The 20,568-nt window shown below is 33.8% G+C and overlaps 1 protein-coding gene across 1 annotated transcript; it reads left to right on the top strand.

Moving 5' to 3' along the window:
- The first annotated feature begins 429 nt into the window (after positions 1–429).
- Positions 430–1,608, top strand: LOC120073481 (protein PHLOEM PROTEIN 2-LIKE A10-like). The gene has a single exon (XM_039026327.1). The coding sequence runs from the start codon at positions 430–432 to the stop codon at positions 1,606–1,608; it is 1,179 nt and encodes a 392-aa protein (XP_038882255.1).
- The last annotated feature ends 18,960 nt before the right edge of the window (positions 1,609–20,568 follow it).

The following is a 20,568-nucleotide window of genomic DNA, read 5'->3' on the forward strand; positions in this document are numbered from 1 at the left end:
AGGAAGTTTAGATGTCATAAAGAAGAAATGTCAGAAGAGAAGAATCTAGTAAATAGTAGCAGTAGAAGATAAGTCGCAATCAAAGGCCCACTAAAACTTGGCCCAAGGCGAACCAAGCCCATACTTCCACGTGGCACCATACTGCCATAATTAATATCCATATTCAAGAAACGATCACGCTTTTTTCCTCTCCGAGGGCGGTGCTTCTCTACTCCCAACTTTACTAACTAAGTTTTTTTTTTTTTTTTTGGTAGTAATAATAATATTAATTATTATCCATTTACCCGGTCAACTTGTCACGTGTCATGTCCACCTCTACACTTATGGATATGTTTTCATTTCTTCTTATTCACTTTAACCTTAACGCCTTCGTCTCTGTTCTTCATCAACTCTCCCAAATGGATTGAATCTCTTCCTCCGAAATATACGATGAGGGATATGGATAAGGACTTTAAAGTTTCCCGTCGGAGTAATTGGATCCTTTTAATGGCGGCTCTTGGATTTACCGGCTACTCTGCTTACACAATTTATCATTTCCCTTCAATCGCCCGAAAGAGGGCTAAGATTTCCAAATTCTTCGCTGCTTTATCTTCTGCTGCTTCAGCATTTTCCGCTTCCGCCGACTGTGTCGCTACCATTTCTAAAGATTTGAAGGAGTTTCTTCATTCCGATTCCGATGAAATCCCTCACAGTTTGAAGCAAATCGCTAAACTCGCTCGGTCTGATGAGATCTCCAATTCTCTGACTCGTCTGTCCCAGGCGATTACTCTGGGAATTTTTCGAGGTTACGATCAGTACTCCCGAGGCGGTGGTAAGGAGAATGAAAATGAGAAATCGAGTAATTTTACGGATAGAATTATGGAGAAGCTGTGTAGTGAATCTGGGTGTGGGTTTGTTTCTGTGGTGGTTGGGAGTTTCGCTAGAAATTTGGTGATGGCGTTGATGGAGGCGAGTAAATCGGGGAGTAGTAGTTTGGAGAGATGGATGGGGGTGGTGGTGTGCGATGGAAAAAGCAGGGAATTAATCGGCGAGTTAATTAGAATGTTTGTGAGTTCAGCGGTATCGGTTTATTTGGAGAAGACAATGGAAATCAATACGTTCGATCAAATATTCTCGGGGCTAACAAATCCGAAGCACGAAAAGGAAATGAGAGAGTTGTTGGTTTGCCTTTCCAACGGCGCAGTCAAGACTTTGATCAAAACGTCCCATCAAGTGCTGTTATCGGGCCATGGGAATTGGGCCATGGAAGCAGGCCCAGGCCCAGGGAAAAAGGTGGAGGAGTTGGAGGAAATGGAAATGGGCCTGAAGCCCAAAAGGGAATATGGAAAACGGCCGAGAAATGGAGGGTGGGGGAAGAACAAGAAAGTGATAGTGAATTGGACAGGGAGAATGACGTTTGAAATGGTGAGGTCGTTCATAGAAGTATTATTGGAGAGGATATACGAAGGAATGAAACGGTGTGTGGATATAGTGAATGAGGAAGTGATTGAGAGAGGGCTGGAAATTGTGAGGTACGTAGCTTCAAAAACCTCTGTGATTGCTACAATTTGTCTTTCATTATGCTTCCATGTTCTTGACACAACTTCCTGGTTCTTGCTGGCATATTAGTTCTTTTCTTCTTTTTTTTTTTCTTGCCTGAAACTGCAAAAAGACAGATTCCTTTTTGTTTTGTTTTCAGGTATTTTATTTTTGGAAATTTTCCAGAAAAATGTTTGTCTGGGGATGGTTTTTATCCATTTGTTGAATTGTGTACATAGTGTGGAATTTTTTTTAATGCATGGGAACTATATGTCTGACTATGGAGTCAGACTCAAGTTAGCAAATTGAAGTTTTTATATTCTCTTCAATACTTTTAATATGTGGAATTAATATCATAATATATTGCATTACATATTAGTACCATTCATATTTCAATAAGAAAATAGTTAGAAATTGAGATTCAAAATTCATACATTTCTAAGTCAATAAATTATGCCTAATAGCTAACAATGGAAAAGTTAGATAACTAGCAACATAGTTACCTATAATTACTTAGGTAAGCCACAAAACTTTAGTCTAAAAATAATACATGAACTATAAGACATTTCTTTAATGACAATTTGAATTTTGAACTACAGAGTAATAATTCTTTCAATTATTCTAGTGTTCAATTTGGACGAAGAATAGTGCTTTCATCATTTTAATTTTTTTTTTTTTTTTAAGTTCTCATAATTGGTTATAATGGTTAGGAATACCGAATGCAATTAAAACTCATTAACAAAATTGATTTACATGACTTCTAGTTACATAAAATGAATAACTAAATTGTTAACAGTTAACATGTTGTTATTACTACTATTATTGAGAAATGAACTATTTTATTCAATCTCAAGTGTACAATTTGAGATAAGTCATTTATAGTTAGATTTTGAATGCACGTAAGCTAGAAATCTATGTAAACATCATTAATTCCTAATATTCTAGCATTCTTAGCTACAATATCAGCTAACTTATTTATACATCGAGAAATATAAGCAAAAACAATGATATCAAAGATAATTGAGATTTTTCAAATTTCTTCTAGCCAAACACGCAAATTGCTGCCAGAGATTGATTTTTTCAAAATCAAATTAATGGTCTCATTGTAGTTCAATTTTGTTATTATTATTATTATTTTGAGATTCATGTTATTTATGAAGTATCAAATAATATTTTTCTTCAAACAAAAGTTTGGGCTATTTTAAAATATAGAAAAATGAACCAAAATATTTATAAATATAACAAAGTATCATTATCTATCAATGTGACTATCACTGATAAATACTAATAGACTATTATCATTTATCACTGATATACTATGACATTATGTTATATTTGAAAATATTTTAGCATTTTTTCCATTTAAAATAATTTCTCTAAAAGTTTATAAAGTGGGGGATTTGAATTTTACACTTAAATCTTATATCTATCAAATTACATCAATTTTCTCCATAAACTTTAAATATCATTAAAAAATAGATCCTAAGTTTAGATAAATGTTACAATTTGTACCTACCTTCAATTATCACTAGTTCACCCATGATTGTGATTTTGTAACAAAAAGCTACGCAAAAACCTCCACAAAATCATTAATTTAAATAATATTAAGTTTTGAACAATTATAACAAAAATTTAGCTCAAAAGTTGGTTTTTTAAAAACCTTACCAATTTTTTTTATCATACATATGCTTTAAAATTCATTAAATGCATATCAGAATACATGTTTTTAATTAACAATATTTCGACCATACTTAACCATAGTAATCAAAGTTAATAACGCATACTTGACTAACAATTTGATGAAGCCAACAGTTTAAGAGAGAAAATTAATACAACTTAATTATGCAAGTTTAAGGTGAAATTTAACTTTTTTTCCCACTAACGTATTCTAAAATAATAACCTTTTTTTTTTTTTTGTGCATTCCACAAATAGTCCCAATTGTTATACAAATTCCAAAACTATTATTCCCGAAGTAAATATTAATCCGAAATTGACCCTAATGAGAACCGAAACAATCAATTCTATTAAATTGGATGTAATGCTTATAAACGAGCTCCTCCTCCATATCTACCTTGTACGAACCGTCATGTAAAATTAGATTTTAGGATTTTGGTCAACGTGACCATAATCACAAAAAATCATGCGATGACCAATTTCCAAGGAGCAAATTAAATGATATATTTTTCTCAAAATAAAAAATAAATAAAGAACAATTTTATATAATATATTGGTTTAAATCTTATTTTGATTAATAAATGTTAAATCTTATTCTATTTTGGTCCAGAATTTTTTTTTAAAAAAAAGACTATTCTAGTCTTTTTAACTTTTAAAAAATGTTTATTTTGGTCTATGGCTATTAAAATTATGTTAATTCTTAAATAAAATGATGAAATAATTTGTATTTTTAGATGATTATGTTACCAAAGAAGCTAGTCATGTTAAAAAAATATAGGATTTCAATTTTGAATTAGTTGATAAAACGATTTTCTATAAATCTTAAAAGTCATTTTACGTTCAATATTTTGATCGTTCAGTATTTTGACGTATTGATTGTTTATATTTTATTTCACTTCATTTTGTTTAACATATGTTAGACATAAAATTATAAAAGAATTAACAAAATCTTAATAATAAAGATCAAAATAAATATTTTTTTAAAAGTTTAGAGAATTGGTTCTTTTCAAATAGAATAAGATTCAAAGTTAATGTATAACGTATATTTAGCGACGAATTTGCAGTGAGCATGTCGTTAAGGGTCCAACGCTCTATATTTAATGTTTATGTCACGGAGAAATCGATGACCGATGTCTACGAGTATTTCAAGAAGGAAGATAAAGAACGAAAACCCTAACATTAATTCTTTCGGCGGAAAAATCAACCTTTCAAAATGTTACGGCTTCTTAACAAATTGGAATTTTGTCTTATACTATTCTTAAAATTCTAATAAAAATTTCAAAGTTGAAAGCAAGTACTTTTCTAATATATTTTTCTAAAAAGCTTAAAGATTATCATGCAGTTTGCTTTAATAGAGCAACGGTTAGATACCACGAGTTTCAAAATATCTAGGTACATGTGAAAATAAATTTGGAAGTTAATTTATAACAAATTTATTGGTTGAACTATATAGAGTTATTTTATTATTATTATTTTTAACAAAATACAAATAAGATAAACTCAATATAAAATACATTATATAAAAGAATATGCAAATTAAATTAAAGAATTGAAACTATTCTATTTTGAATTATTTGCGTGATTATGTGTCATTTAAATAGTTTTGATGCTTATTATTTTAAATATTTAAGTTTGTTTTTACACATTTATAACTTCTAAGATCCACTATTGCTAATTAAATAAAAATATAATTAGTTTTAAAATAACATCTTATTAATTTAAAAAACCCGACCAAAGAAACCAAAAAAACCAAAGAAACAAACAATGGAAAAAAAAAACTAAAGAAATAAAAAAATTGATGTCCTCCTTCATAAAACAAAAAGGAGAAAGATCAAATTTATGCTTTTTAAAATGAAGCAGATTTAATCCATTTTACTTCTTATTAGTTTTCTCCTCTCTCCGTATCTTCTTCTCTCCCCTAAATTTCTCGCCTCCCTCTTTATCTCTCTTTTCTATTTTTTTTTTCCCATATCTAAATCTATTAAATTCATTACAATTACATAAAAAATCAAATTGGATAGAGATCGATCTATGACATCTCTAACAGAGAAAATATACATACTTGACTTATAATTCTTCTTTGGCATTCCAATTCTTCTTTATTCTACACTTTTCCATCTTAATACAAGAAAAAAAAATCAATAGAAGTGTTAGAAAATAATAAATTAATTAAATAGACCAAATAAGCATATATCTCAAATTTTAATGATGTAATATATAGGGAAAAAAAACAATAAGCCCCTAAATTAAATCCAACACTAACAGTAAATACAATCAAATAAACACTTACATCTTTCATGAGATCGATAAACGCATGGGGGAGAAATCTGCAAAAACTTATGAAAAAAGTTCATAAAATTGTATATTAAAATATTTAGGAAAAACTATTATATAGGAGTTGTGATAGCCCCTCCAAAATGGCAAGTGAAATAGATAAATAATCCTCTCAATCAAATGCCCGCAAATAAAAAAAAAAATATCCATAATAAAAAAAAACAAACAAACATCATTACTTAACCACATGAATCATTTTCCTTCACAAATAATTTTAGAAATTATTCATTTTATATTTATTGAAAAAAGAAAAAATATCAATAAAGAAAAAAGAACTTCTCCAACGGTAACAAAAGGAAAAAAAACTAATTGTTGAATAAAAAAAATTGTTGGACGACATGATGTGCCTTGTAAAAAAAATACTCACGCGGGCAAAGCTTACAGCTAAAATTACTGCTCTAACAATTACCACTACACCACAAAAGTTTCATTTAGAAGATTATTGGTCTAGCATTGAGAGATATTTTGAAGACTGTTAAGGATATTAAGGATGCCAATACATAAAGTCTTGTCTATCTACCAAAAGAATAGGGCTTACCAAAGGAATAGGTTGGTTACAACCAAATATCTAACCATTTGTGTTTGTTGAGCTATTTTTGCATTCCCAAATTAGGGATTACATATTGTATAAATACATCATCTATGTACATTTCAAATACAAGAAATCATAAAGGAAAAGTTGGCTTGCCACTGTCATTTATTGCCTATCGTCTACTTGATTGAAACAATCGTTTACCTTTTCTGATACTATCGTCTACCTCCTGTCGCAGTCGTCTACACGATATCGTTTACCTCCTGTCGCAGTCGTCTACACGATATTGTTTACCTCCTGTCACAGTCGTCTACACAATATCATCTATTGTCTACCTCCTGAGGCTATCGTCTACACGATATTATCTACCTCCTATCGCAGTCGTCTACACGATATTGCCTATCTCTTGAAGCTGTCGTCTACCTCCCGCAGACGTTATCGTCTACCTCCACAAAACGCTATCGTCTATCTTTGACGCTATCGTTCACCTTGTCTAAGTGCTATCGTCCACAACGTGAGTCAAGCCATATCCTTCAACCTCACATTCTAACTTAGTATCAGAGCTAATAATGACCAACGTCAATCAAGGAAACCTGGGAGCCACCCTCGGCACAGCCAACTTCAGCGACCCACCCTTGAACCAACTTCTCAATCAGATAACTCCATTAAACTTGATCGCAGCAATTTCCTCCTATGGAAAAAGGTAGCGTTTCCAATCCTTCGGAGTTTTCGACTCGAAGGACATTTGACCGAACAAAAAGTTTGTCCCCCAATGTTTCTGCAACCTACAGTCGGTGAGAGCATACCGACTGGATCGACTGGAGCAAGAGCTGCTCTGCGCAGCACAGAAGGAAGCTCCGACAGTGGTGCTTCCAGCTCGTCGACAGCACTTGAGGTAAATCCTCAATTGAAACGTGGATGGCTGTAGACCAACTTCTTCTCGGCTGACTGTATAACTCCATGACACTAGAGGTTGCCATTCAAGTGATGGGATGTGAATGTGCAAAGGATCTATGCGACCAGCTTCAGCAACTCTTTGGTGTTCAGTCCAGGGTTGAAGAAGATTATCTAAGACATGTGTTTAAACAACCAGAAAAGGTAATTTGAAAATGGAAGAGTACCTTTGAACTATGAAAATGAATGCTGGCAATCTCGAGCAAGTAGGTAGTCCTGTGTAGAGGTAGCAATGGTTCGGTTTGGTGGTCAACTGAACCGAACCGAATTTTTTTAAAATGTGAAACCGAACCAAACTGATTTATTGGTTTAAACCGAACCGAACCAAAACCGCATGGTTCGGTTTCAAATTCGATTTTAGTATTTTGAAAAAATTCATGTTATATATATATTTTTTAATTAAAAACGGTTCAGTTCGGTTCGTTTTAAATTGAAAACGGTTTGGTTTTAAATTCAGTTTTACTCTTTTTTAAATATATATATTAGTTAAAAAATGGTTTAGTTCGGTTTCAAATTCGGTTTTGACATTTTTAAAAACCCTGTTATATATATTTTTTATAAAAAACGGTTCGATTCGGTTCGTTTTTGTTCTTTAAATTAAAAGCGGTTCAATTTAAATTCGGTTGTACTCTTTTTTTTTTTAAATATATATATAAATAAATATATATATTAGTTAAAAACGGTTCGGTTCGGTCGTTTCAAATTCAGTTTTCAAAAGTGAAATCGAACCGAACTGAATTAATTCAGTTTCAAAATTTCTTCAAACCGGATCGAATCGCATTTTTCGGTTTCACTGAGTTTTCAGTTTGGTTTGTAGAAATGGTTCGGTTTTTGTAGTTTGAATGACCACCCCTAGTCCTGTGCCACAAAGAGCTCTTATTTCACAGGTACTACTAGGACTTGATGAAGAATACAATGTCATCGTGGCCACGATCCAAGGGGAAAGCGGACATGTCGTTGTTTGATATGCAGTCAGAACTTCTCTTGTATGAAAGGAGATTGGAACATCAGTCAAACAAAAGACGACAGTAGGCTTCAACCAAGTCAGTAATGCATCAGTGAATATGACAAACAATAGACATGTCAACCAAAACAACAAGACCAATAGCATCAATCAGTCTACTGGGGGAGGACAACGAGGTGGTGGTGGCCATGGCAGAAGTCGAGGCAGGGGAAGAAACAACAACAAACCTGTGTGTCAAGTCTGTGGGAAGGTGGGACACATAGCGTTCTACTGCTTCAACAGGTATAACAGAGGTTTTGTTCCCAATTCTCCTCAAAACAAAGGACAACCTTTCCCCAACAATCATACCAAAAACACACAACCTCACCCAACAGCCCTAGCCACTGCTTATGGAAGTAACCCCTTTTTGACAAGACAAGAAAACATGACTGATGTAAATTGGTATGTTGAAAGTGGTGCCTCCAATCATGTTACCTCATACTTCAACAATCTTGGCAATCCGACTAAATACTCAGGTACTAAAGCAGTCACTGTAGCTAATGCTAATACTCTAGAAATTTCTCATGTTGGAACTGCATGTTTTTCTAGTAATGCCTGCAATTTGAAACTGAATGATATGTTATGTGTGCCTGCCATAGCAAAAAATTTGGTCAGTATATCTAAGCTAACAAAAGACAATAACATGTTTATTGAATTTCACACGGATTACTGTCTTGTTAAGGACAAGGGTACGGGACAAACGGTAATGAAGGGAATGCTTAAAGATGGACTGTATCAGTTAGAGGGTGCAGAAGTCAACTCGAAGTCAGTAGGAAACGGAGTACCATCGCAACCAGTGCACAAGAATAAAGATCTGTCTGCTCTTAGCATATCTTCAAAGCATAGGGTGTCTAAGATTACCTGGCATAGAAGGTTTGGCCATCCTTCGTAAAAAACACTAGAGTTTATTATCAAAAGCTGTAATCTCCTTATGTTATCTAATGAAGAGCTTAACTTTTGTGATTCTTGTAGCTATGGAAAATCGCATTCTTTAGCCTTCCCTAACTCTAACTCAAGAGCATCTGCAACCTTTGAACTTATACATACTGATTTGTGGGGTCCAGCTCCTCTCTTGTTAACAGATGGGTACAAATATTATGCTATCTTTGTTGATTATCACAGAAGGTACACATGGATCTATCCTCTGAGGTTAAAAAGTGATACACTGGCAGCTTTTCAACACTTTCTCACTATGGTACAAACTCAGTTCAATACACTGATTAAGTCCCTACAGTCGGATAATGGTGGAGAATTTGTCAAGATACACAAAGTCTGTCATCAGCTTGGCATTGCTTCCAGATACACCTGTCCATATACATCAGCACAAAATGGAAGGGCTAAGAGGAAGCACAGACAAATAGTTAAGACAGGGCTAACCCTACTAGCCCAAGCACATCTTCCCTTACATCATTGGTGGGATGCGTTCTTATACTCAACTCTGCTGATTAATGGCCTTCCTACTCATATCCTAAATGGACAGTCTCCAATGGAAGTGATGTTAAAAAATAAGCTTAGGTTCGAGGAGCTTCGAATATTTGGGTGTGCATGTTTCCCCTGCTTGAGCCGTACAATTCACAAAAGTTGAGCTATCGCATAGAGAAATGCATCTATCTCGGTTCGGCTGTGAATCACAAAGGCTATAAATGCCTCAACCCCAGTGGCAGGCTATTTATATCTCGGCATGTTGTGTTTGATGAAACGAACTTTCCTTGTCAGGTGTCTCCTTTAGCTTGCAGACCAGCCAAGCAAGCAATTGCCGTCCACCCGGTTTCCTGGTTGCCCTTCAGTCAGGACACACCGCATAGTGACTCCATGCCTTCTACGTCTACAACCTCACCGTCACCAACTGTCAGAACAACCCACACCCAATCACCAGCTAATACCTCAACAGATAACCCAACCTTCCCACCTTCTTCCTCTGATCGTATACCACTGATCGTGTACCCTCCGATTGTTTACCACCTGACTCACCATCGCCTATTGCCCAACCCACCAATAGTTTACCTTCATCGTCTACTACCTAGTCTTCACCCGATACTGTCCCACACCCTGTGCCCGTGTCTACTCATCCCATGATTACCCGAGAAAAGACAGGCATCTTCAAACCCAAAATACTATCCTCCCAAAACCAAAAAGACTGGTCCCTAACCAAACCTACCCGAGTCAGTGATGCGCTCAAAGCCACGCAGTGGAACAAAGCAATAAGTGATGAATTTCAAGCACCAGTGAACAATTAGACCTGGACTTTAGTTCCTCCGTCACCGTCAATGAACGTTGTTGGCAACATATGGGTATTTAGAATCAAACGGAGTCCTAATGGCTCCATTCTACGCTACAAGGCATGCCTCGTAGAAAAAGGCTTCCATTAAAACCCAGGCATCGATTTATTTGAGACGTTTAGTCCAATGGTAAAGGCATCCACCATCCGGATCGTCATTAGCCTTGCGGTATCCAAAGGGTGGCAGTTGAGACAGTTAGATTTCAATAACGCCTTCCTTAATGGCGTCCTCGAGGAAGAAGTTTACATGTGCCAACCGTAAGGATTTGTTGATCCTCAACTACCAAATCATGTATGTCGCTTACACAGGCCATATATGGCCTCAAACAAGCGCCAAGGGCCTAGAACAACACACTGAAAACAACACTATGTAGTTGGGGCTTTCAGAATGCTAAGTCTGATACATCTCTCTTCATCTATCGGAGCAATTCTGCCTTGATACTCTTACTAGTATATGTTGATGGTGTAATTATCACCGGCACCAATCAGTGGGCAATCAACAAGCTTGTACAGCCTTGGACTCCAAGTTTTCTCTAAAAGATCTTGACCAACTCCATTACTTCCTTGGAGTCCAACTGCACACTGCCCCGAATGGAGTTCTACTGAATCAGGAAAAATATGTTGAGGACCTACTTCACCGCCTTGACCTTAGGGATCTAAAACTGGCACCCTCTTCAAGTGTTCTAAACAAGTAACTCTCTATCTCTGATGGCACTCCTCTTGACAATCCCTATATCTATCGGAGCACAATTGGCGCCCTACAATACTTAACCACCACGAGACCTGATCTTACATATGGGGTTAATCATCTAAGTCAGTACTTAAAGCAACCTACGGACATTCACTGGCAAGCAGTGAAGAGAGTTCTAAAATATGTCAGTAGCACTCGACACTTTGGCCTCTATATTCACCATGGGTCCGACCTCTCTGTTTCAACCTTCTTCAATGCCGATTGGGCAGCCAACATAGACGATCGAAAATCAGTTACTGCTTATTGCATCTTTCTAAGAGGTAATCTTGTCTTCTGGTCCTCCAAGAAATAATCTGTTGTCGCCCGATCCAGCACAGAGTCTGAATATAGAGCGCTCGCTCATGCCTCTGCAGAAATCATCTGGGTGCAACAACTACTGTTTGAGATTGGTGTCAAACATAAGTCGGCTCCAGTCCTATGGTGTGACAACCTCAGTGCCGGTGCTCTAGCCATCAATCTGGTGTTTCATGCGTGGACCAAGCACATTGAGATCGACATTCACTTCATTCATGATCAAGTCCTCAGTGGTCAGCTTGATGTTCGTTATGTACCATCCTCCGACCAAATCGCTGACTGCCTCACCAAAACCTTAACACACTCACAGTTCTTCCACCTTCGATCTAAACTCGGTGTAGTAGAACTACCCTCTCATTTGAGGGGGGATATTAAGGATATTAAGGATGCCAACACATAAAGTCTTGCCTATCTACCAAAAGAATAGGGCTTACCAAAGGAATAGGTTGGTTATAACCAAATATCTAACCATTTGTGTTTGTTGAGTTATTTTGTATTCCCAAATTAGGGATTTCATATTGTATAAATACATCACCCATGTACATTTCAAATTCAATAAATCATAAAGGAAAAGTTGGCTTGCCACTGTCGTTTACTGCCTATCGCCTACTTGATTAAAACAATCGTTTACCTTTTCTGATACTATCGTCTACCTCCTGTTGCAGTCATCTACACGATATCGTCTACCTCATATCGCAGTCGTCTACACGATATCATCTATCGTCTACCTCCTGACGCTATTGCTACACGATATCATCTATCGTCTACCTCCTGACGCTATTGCTACACGATATCATCTATCGTCTATCTCCTGACGCCATCGTCTACACGATATTGTCTACCTCCTATCACAGTCGTCTACACGATATCGCCTATCTCTTGAAGCTGTCGTCTACCTCCCGCAAACGTTATCGTCTACCTCCACAAAACACTATTGTCTATCTTTGACACTATCGTTTACCTTGTCTAAGTGCTATCGTCCGCAGCGTGAGTCAAGCCATATCCTTAAACCTCACATTCTAACTAAGACGATCTAAATTTCTTCTAATTTTTCAAGAAATTTTCTATTCATTCATGACCAATTTTAGAAACCATTTGTTTTAAGTTTATTCATTTGAATTAATTGGCAAAAAGGGAAAATATCAATAAAGGAAAAAGAACTTGTATTCTTTTGTTAGACGACAACAAAAAGAAACTAACAAAGAATTGTTGGGAGACATGATATGCCTTGTGAAGAATGCTCATGCCGGCAAAGATTTCTTCTCTGACGATCATCACCACACTAAAGTTTCTTTCGGAAGATATTTGGAAGACGATATAAATTTCTGTTACTTTCCCAAGTAATCATTTTCTATTTATAACTCTTTATTATATTGTTAGGGCTTAGATCTTTTTATGATGAGGTATATTCGCTCTCTCCATGAATGTCATAACACATGTATTACTTCATTTGATCAACTGAAGATTCAAATGTTAGGCTTTAAAAGGGTGTCTTTGCTCTGATTTGGTTGTAAATATGTGTCATTTACAGCTTCAACACTCTCATACAAATTAGATAAGTATCCCATCATGCCTTGATGTTTTAGAAGCCCAATCACAGTCCCTGAATGCCCTTCTCTCCATGTATCTCGCTCTCTCCATGAATCTCTCTCTCTCCATGTATCTCACTCTCTCCATGTATCTCGCTCTCTCCATGTATCTCGCTCTCTCCATGAATGTCATAGCACATCTATAACTTCATTTGATCAGTTAAAGATTCAAATATTAGGCTTCAAAAGGGTGTCTTTACTCTGATTTGGTTGTAAATATGTGTCATTTAAAGCTTCAACACTTTCATACAAATTAGATAAGCATCCCACCATGCCTTAATGTTTCAAAAGCCCAATCACAGTCCCTGAATGTCACTCTCTCCATGTATCTCGCTCTCTCCATGAATCTCGCTCTTTCCATGTATCTCGCTTGCAAAGATGCCCTCAGTAGTTTCACACCCTGATTGACATCCAAAGTAATCACATCCATAGATGCCCTCAGCAGCTTCAACACTCTCATACAAATTAGATAAGCATCCCACCATGCCATATCATTTAATTTTGTAATGTAAGCAACGAATAAGAAATTCTCAACTGTTTCATTCAGAGACTTTTGTTAATTGGATGTTGTTTTTTTTTCCTATTCTTAGGGATGGTCCTTTCTTTTGATCTTATTCTAGTTGTGGCGAATTTTCCATTGTATTCTCACTATTATTTTTGTTTCTTTGTACTTTGAGCATTAGACTCAACTTGTGATAAATTAGAGGGAGCCTTAACTTGTGATAACAAAGGAATTAAAAGGGAGACTTAAGCAAATTACATAGCAAAGGGGTAGTTAGCCCAATGAACCTCAACTATGGATTGGGCTAGAATCAAGGCCCATCCTATCATCAAGAGAAATGAAATGCCTGCAACAATTGTTGTTTCAATATTCCTAAGGCCCAAACTTGCATAAATGGATACGGATTTGAATTGAAAGCTTTCCACTTGGACCCATTAGAATAAAAGAAGAAAGGGTAATTGCAATAAGTGGTACTTTTAGGAGTATTAATCAAGTGAACAACAATATATTTAAAGAATTGTAAAATAATAAAATCTATCAGTAATAGGCCAACTTGTTTCCTTTTTGAACATGATGCTTAGAAAGTTAATAATCAATTCAAAAGGTTGCCATGCCTTGTCATGTCAATAAACTAAAGTTAGGTCACCCAAATCTTATTATGGTTTTTGTTTTTGTTTCTTTCCCCCTTCCAACAATATTTCTTTACTATTATTCTACCTCATTATCCTATGCATGCACTAATATTATTTTGAGATAAGCTAGCCCTTCTTACATACTTCTCATGTAAATTTAATTTTTATTAGATTCCAATCTAAAAGATCATATAGGACTTTCAAAATTTGAAAAATAGAGGAAATTGAATTGTTTATCCATATAACATTTCAATGTTTTTGTTTTTTTGTAGAATGTTGTTCGGAGATGAGCTGGGACAATTATTGAAGATGCTGTGTTCGAGAAGTGTTCTAGATGTTGTTCTCATTTTACTTCTTTTATGTATTTCTGAATATAAAGGACAAGTGTTCTAAAGCTGGGACAACGTTTGGATATTGTAATTTTTTACTTGTTATAAAATGGACTTCATTTTTTTTTATGTGAATCTTTATTTGGTATAATATATTTCACAGGATTTCAGATCAAATTTTAAAAAATTACAAACGATATATTAAATTTTATCCATATAGGAAATTAAATTGTTTATCTATATAGGATCCCCCGACATGGCGTTGGGAGTTAGGGGGAACTCCGGACGCCTATGTGGTGTCGCGAGTTAGGGGGAACTCCCGACGCGGTGTAGCCCATCGGGAGTTCCAAGAACTCCCGACGCCGTATACTAAGCATCGGGAGTTCCCCCTAACTCCCGACGCCATTCAAAAGTTCGTCGGGAGATCCTCTCCCGACGGATTTCTCCCGATCAAACTCCCGACGACCGTTTATGCATCAGGAGATCCTCTCCCGACGAATTTTCCACACTTTCCCGACGAAATATGACGTCAGGAGAAGCCAAAATTCCTGTAGTGAAAGGTGGTTTTAGAACGTATAATAACTCTTTATTATATTGTTAAGATTTGATCTTTTATGGATGAAATGTCTTTTCAAGAATATGATTTTAGAATGAAGGGGTATAAAGATAGAATAAGCATTTTGAAAAAAAAAAAAATAAGGGCAAAAAGGAAAGATAAAAATTCTTCCTTTTTAGCCCCATTTATATATGGTATAGATTTGCATTTGAATGGATTTTAATACTTAATTCAACAAGTTGTTCAACAATTTACAAATTTATCATTTTCAACGGGAAAAAATGAACTATACTTAAAATAGTTCTATGTAAGAAATTGCTAAAAGGAAAAAAAAAGCTCAAATTAAATGATAATAATTTTTATAGAAATTATCTCTTTCTTTAAAAGGTTTTAATTTGTATTTTATTTCATAAATTTGTGTATAAAATAGTTTCTTTCAAATTATTCAAACTTAATACTAGTCAAACGGATGAAATATATAAGTCTATATAATAATGTTGTTTGATGAAAATAAAATATTTAGAATAAATAACAAAAAGACCAACTATCACGACAAAAACTTTAAACATATACCAAATATACAAAACCTTCAGATGTTGGATTTCAGAAACTAAAAACTTAAAGGAAAAAAAAACAATGATAAAATAGAGAGCTTTAAACATATATGTTAATTATTTAGTACACGAATTATAGGACGAGAGATCGTGTCTCCAAAATCTGGGAAAGAAGATTATATTAATTACTATCCTAAGTTCACTATAATACATATATGTTAATTATCCAAATCTCAAATATGGGTACGAAAGAGTGCTCAAAGATACTTGATTTTTTAATTAATTAAGAACATAAACTTTCAATTAATGTGCTCCAAAAATATTAAAATGGGCAACTTAGGAGACTGAGTTGACTTGTGTATGGAATATGGAGACACCTTTTTGTTGCACTTAGGATGGTGGCTTTGGTTAGGTACAAGGGCAATATATGAAATATTTATTAAAAGGGTTGTTGGATTAATTGCTTAATTCCCCAATTTCCATATGTTTTCATAAAAAATTTAAAAAAAAAACCCCAAAATTTCATAAAGGCAACTTTTCCACAATTAAAATTTCAGTCAACATAAACCACATGTCCGTATACCATAGTGAATTTACTATAGAAAATTCCAACTAACATATGATCTTGGCTTTTAATATAGTTTATTGAATCCTGTATTTAGTATATATATATATATAATAGACTGCTTAAAAGATCGAACCACGAATACTATCTCAATTATAATGTAATTAAGATAGTGGGCTAAGAGTTCTTGATTATACTAATGGATATTGGTTGAATTTTGCTACGTTCCTATTATTTATTATTTAAAGAGAGCTTAGTTTTTTAGTTTCTAGTTTTGCCTATCAAATGGATACACACATGACACACACATTGGACGGCCATCTGGATTGTTTAATGGTCTATTGGATAACTATTATGTTGATAATTATTTGAATTTTTAAAATTGAATTTATATAAACGTAATTTTTATTTATAAATTTCGTCGTTTTATTTTCTATTTTTAAGAATTCTTTTTCCTTTTTGAATTTGATTATAAATTCAATGTGATTGATAATTTGAAAAAATTTCTGGGATAAGTTTCATAAATTTTTGTTCATATACTACCTCTATTTTTTAATTGCTTGTCCTTTTAAAAATAGTGTGATCATATCATTAAAAAGTATATATTTATGAAGACAAATTTAATCATATTTTTAAACATATACTTGTTGTACTATAATTTTGTTGGACAATTTTGGATTGTTAGATATAGGAGAAGAATTACAAATAGTATTTTGAATTTAAATCTACTCTTCATTACAAAACATATTGATTTTTTAATCCACGTTAAAACTGCTAAGAGAGATCATGATATTATAGCGACATTATGGATGTCATTATATTTTAAAATGGTTAAAATTATTATTTTTTATTTTTAAAATCACTTGTATAATGCTTTTAGATCATTCAAAATCGTTTTAATAGCATGAAAATATATTTAAAAATGAAAACATTGTATTAATTTTGAGTAATTAAAAAGGTATCTTATGATTTTAAAATAATTTTTGTTATATTTAAGATCATTTTAAAACACATATTTATACAATCAAAATTGGTCTAGTGTTTGATTTTAATATTACTTTCATACCATGAGAATTATTAAAACTATGTTTAGGAGTAAAATTATCAAAATCCTGCACCGATAAGCAGCAAGCTATGGATAAAGATTGGCGCACCCAGAGAGATGGGGCGGGAGTTTGAATAGCGGTCAAAACAGGGCCCCCAATTGCCTTTTTCTCCGACGCTCATGTTTTAATTGCTGCGCGTTGGAGGCACCATTGGCAGTGGCCGCCCACTTTTGATCCGCATATCAACTTTGGATTTGGTTATATAACGCTAAACGTATAAAGATGGAAGAAGCGCGGCTCCATGGGACCATTTACTTTTCTTCATTTATTTCTTCTCTTCTACCTTTCTAAATCATACTTAATAATTGGTCAAAAGAGGCCTAAAATCTTGCATGGTCCTTCCCCTTCCATCCACTATGGCCTATACCTTCAATATGCTCCATCATGTTCTAAATCAAAATTATTAATTTTCCTTTTCACATTTCATGCCACCCAAATTCATACAACTTTATATATATTTCAGGAAGGAATTATAATAAAAATCAAAGCTTTTCTTTCTTCCAAATATCTTCAAATAATACAAGTAATTATGGCTTATGCTTTTGTGTATACACATAATCTAAGTGTGCAGCTAGAGTTCGTCTCATCAAGCACTCATCTTCGCCAACTCCATGGCAGTTCTCATCCATCATCTCACTATCACTTTCTTCTGATTCCAACCCCTATACAAAACAACCATTAGAAAAAAAGAAAAAGACCCTTAATAGATTACGATAAACTTGATACTGTAATTTTTTACAAACCTGACTTGGGATTTCTGCAGGGACTGTTTCGGACGTGAAAGTGGGAGCCGGGCGGGCAGCGAAGGCGGGCGGCCTGTGGCAGAGGAGGAGGAGAAAGATGATGAAGGGAAAGATGATGAATTTAGAAGGCATGGGTGTGGATTATTTGAAAGTGTGTGTAAGATAAAAGGAAACAGTTGGGAAATGAAACGGTAAAGAGAAGAAGTTGGTATAAATAAGAAAGGAAAAGGAGAAGAAGAATTGGGGGAATACGTGTGAACTTGAGAAGGTGCTGCTTGGACTTTGTATAAGCAGCAGCAGATCGTGGACCAAAAACCCATAAATGGAATTATCAAAGAGAAGCACACAATAAAAGAAGAATGAAAGGTGGACGTGAAAGTTGACATTATTATACATGAGAGTTAAATTTTTCAAAAAGGAAGCACCGAAAACATGTTCTAATTTTGGTTTCGTTAGATTCGTGTATTGTATTATTATATATTTTGTTTTTGGGATATTAATCTACGGTTTGGAGTGAGTTCTAGACCACTAGGATTGGCCAAAAGCACAGTGAGGTTAATTGATTGGTGGTCAAGATTATGGAGATAAAACGTAACTTGAGGTCAAATCATGATCATCTCAAGATAATTAATACAGACGTAACCCCCTACACATAATTGAGAAGAGAGATACGTAATTTATTTTACCTTACAAATTTCATTTTAATTACTTTAACTTTTGAAGTCTTTTTTTGGACTGTTATGCCATGAAGTTTGAGATCGGCGTTTATTTAACTTAGGAAGTTTCAAAACAATCCAACTTTTTTAAATTGATATAAATGTTAAATGATGAGTTCATTTTATTTTAATCGGATCTTTGATATCGAGAGAGTGTATGTCAATTATCATTAAGTTAAATTCAATTAACATAAATGATGAGTGGTAAGGTATAGCTTATTTTTCAAATTTTATTAATTAATTTTTTTTAATGATATCACGTCACTCTTCTTCATCCTCTCTTTCAACTTTCCTCGGACAACAATCAGTTATCGCTTTTGTTCTTATCTAGTTTATGTCATTTTGCCCAAAAGAACGAGGACCATGACACCTTTTTATTATCATCAAACGAAGGGGAAAGACCCATTAATTCAAATCTGTATTTCCTAATATTAATCTCCAACTTTTTTTTGTTTGAAACCACGCTCATAGTAGTATAAATACTAGTATATGTATACTGTAAATTTTGTAACCAAAATATAGTAAAATTTGAGAATTAATATAGACTAAAAAATCAACATTTTCAAATATATTGGGACCAAAACTAAAATAAATTTAAAAATTCAGACATTAAAGTATACACATATTAAAAGTCCAAAACAATAAACTAAAAATTTATTGGCAAAAATAGAATTCTAGACGCTTTTATATGTTGATTGAAATAATCAAAATCTTTTGCTTTTGGTTCTTTAACTATTTTTGCCATTTCATGATGATATCACATTGTGCAGTCCAAATCTTCTCTTGCAGCTGTATAAACCTTTCTACCCACTTTATGCTACCAATATTTTCTCATTAATCACATAATAATCCTTTTACCTAATGCATAAATGCAACCTAGAGACTCTTTTAGATGTAAGAGATATTATGTGATTATTATTTTTCATTATTGCAAAGAGTTTTTTTTTTAATGGTAAATTGTGAATAAGGTCCCTAGAGTATTAGATACTAGGTATGTATTCTCTTTGACAACTCTCATGAATTTTCAATTTTATCAGAGGAAAAGAAAATTCTAGATTTTATTGGGTGTACATGCTGAGGCTTGGTTTAAGTCATGATGACATATAGAAATTGAGCATTGAAAAATACAATTGATTTGGATATATTGGAGGACTAAGGCGACATCCATCATTAAAATCGTGAAGAAGAAAATCAACCTTCAATTTTCAAGGCATTGTGATGGGATTTGTAACATTCCATTAACCAGAGGAGTAGGTCCTTAATTTCATTAACTGTTCACACCAAGTAAAAATAGCAAAACTTCCTCTTTGATCAATTAAACATGAACATTCACTACTTACTACTAATTATGGTTGCATCATTTTTGGCTCGACCACGTGTTCTCTTGTGGTAAATTTTACAATTTTCACTTTCTATTTTTAAGACTTTATTTGGTAGTCAATTCAAATTATGTTTTATGTTTTTAGATTGAATATTGGGTTTTGCGAATATGTGTTTGATAAATCGAAATTCTATTTTGAAAACTGCTTACAAATTATCCGTCTAAACAATGTAAATTCGAAAAATAACATTCTTATATTTTCAATATATTCAAATTTTGAATTTTAAAATTTTAAAAGGCATATTATACTAAAAAAAGATTAAAAAAACATTAACGAATATAGTATTTCAGGTTAAAAAATCAATTCTTTTTGTTACATTAAAATATTTTTGTTATAAACTCAATTATACACACACATATATATACAAATACATTTTTTTTAAATATAAAACTAGTTCATAAATTAATTAGTAGTAGTTTATATTTAACCTAATATTTAGTGACTAACTCGAGTTAGTTTTATGGTTAGGGCAAATATCAATTTATACTTTGAGGTTGTATTAATTTAAACTCTAGACTAAGAATTATATCAATTTAAACCCTAAACTTTAGGAGT

Source organism: Benincasa hispida, chromosome 3 (assembly GCF_009727055.1).
Source record: "Benincasa hispida cultivar B227 chromosome 3, ASM972705v1, whole genome shotgun sequence".
Taxonomy (NCBI): Eukaryota; Viridiplantae; Streptophyta; class Magnoliopsida; order Cucurbitales; family Cucurbitaceae; genus Benincasa; species Benincasa hispida.

What these genes read in the sequence shown, in the direction of transcription:
- LOC120073481 (XM_039026327.1), top strand. Translation starts at nt 430, where the DNA reads ATGAGGGATATGGATAAGGACTTTAAAGTTTCCCGTCGGAGTAATTGG.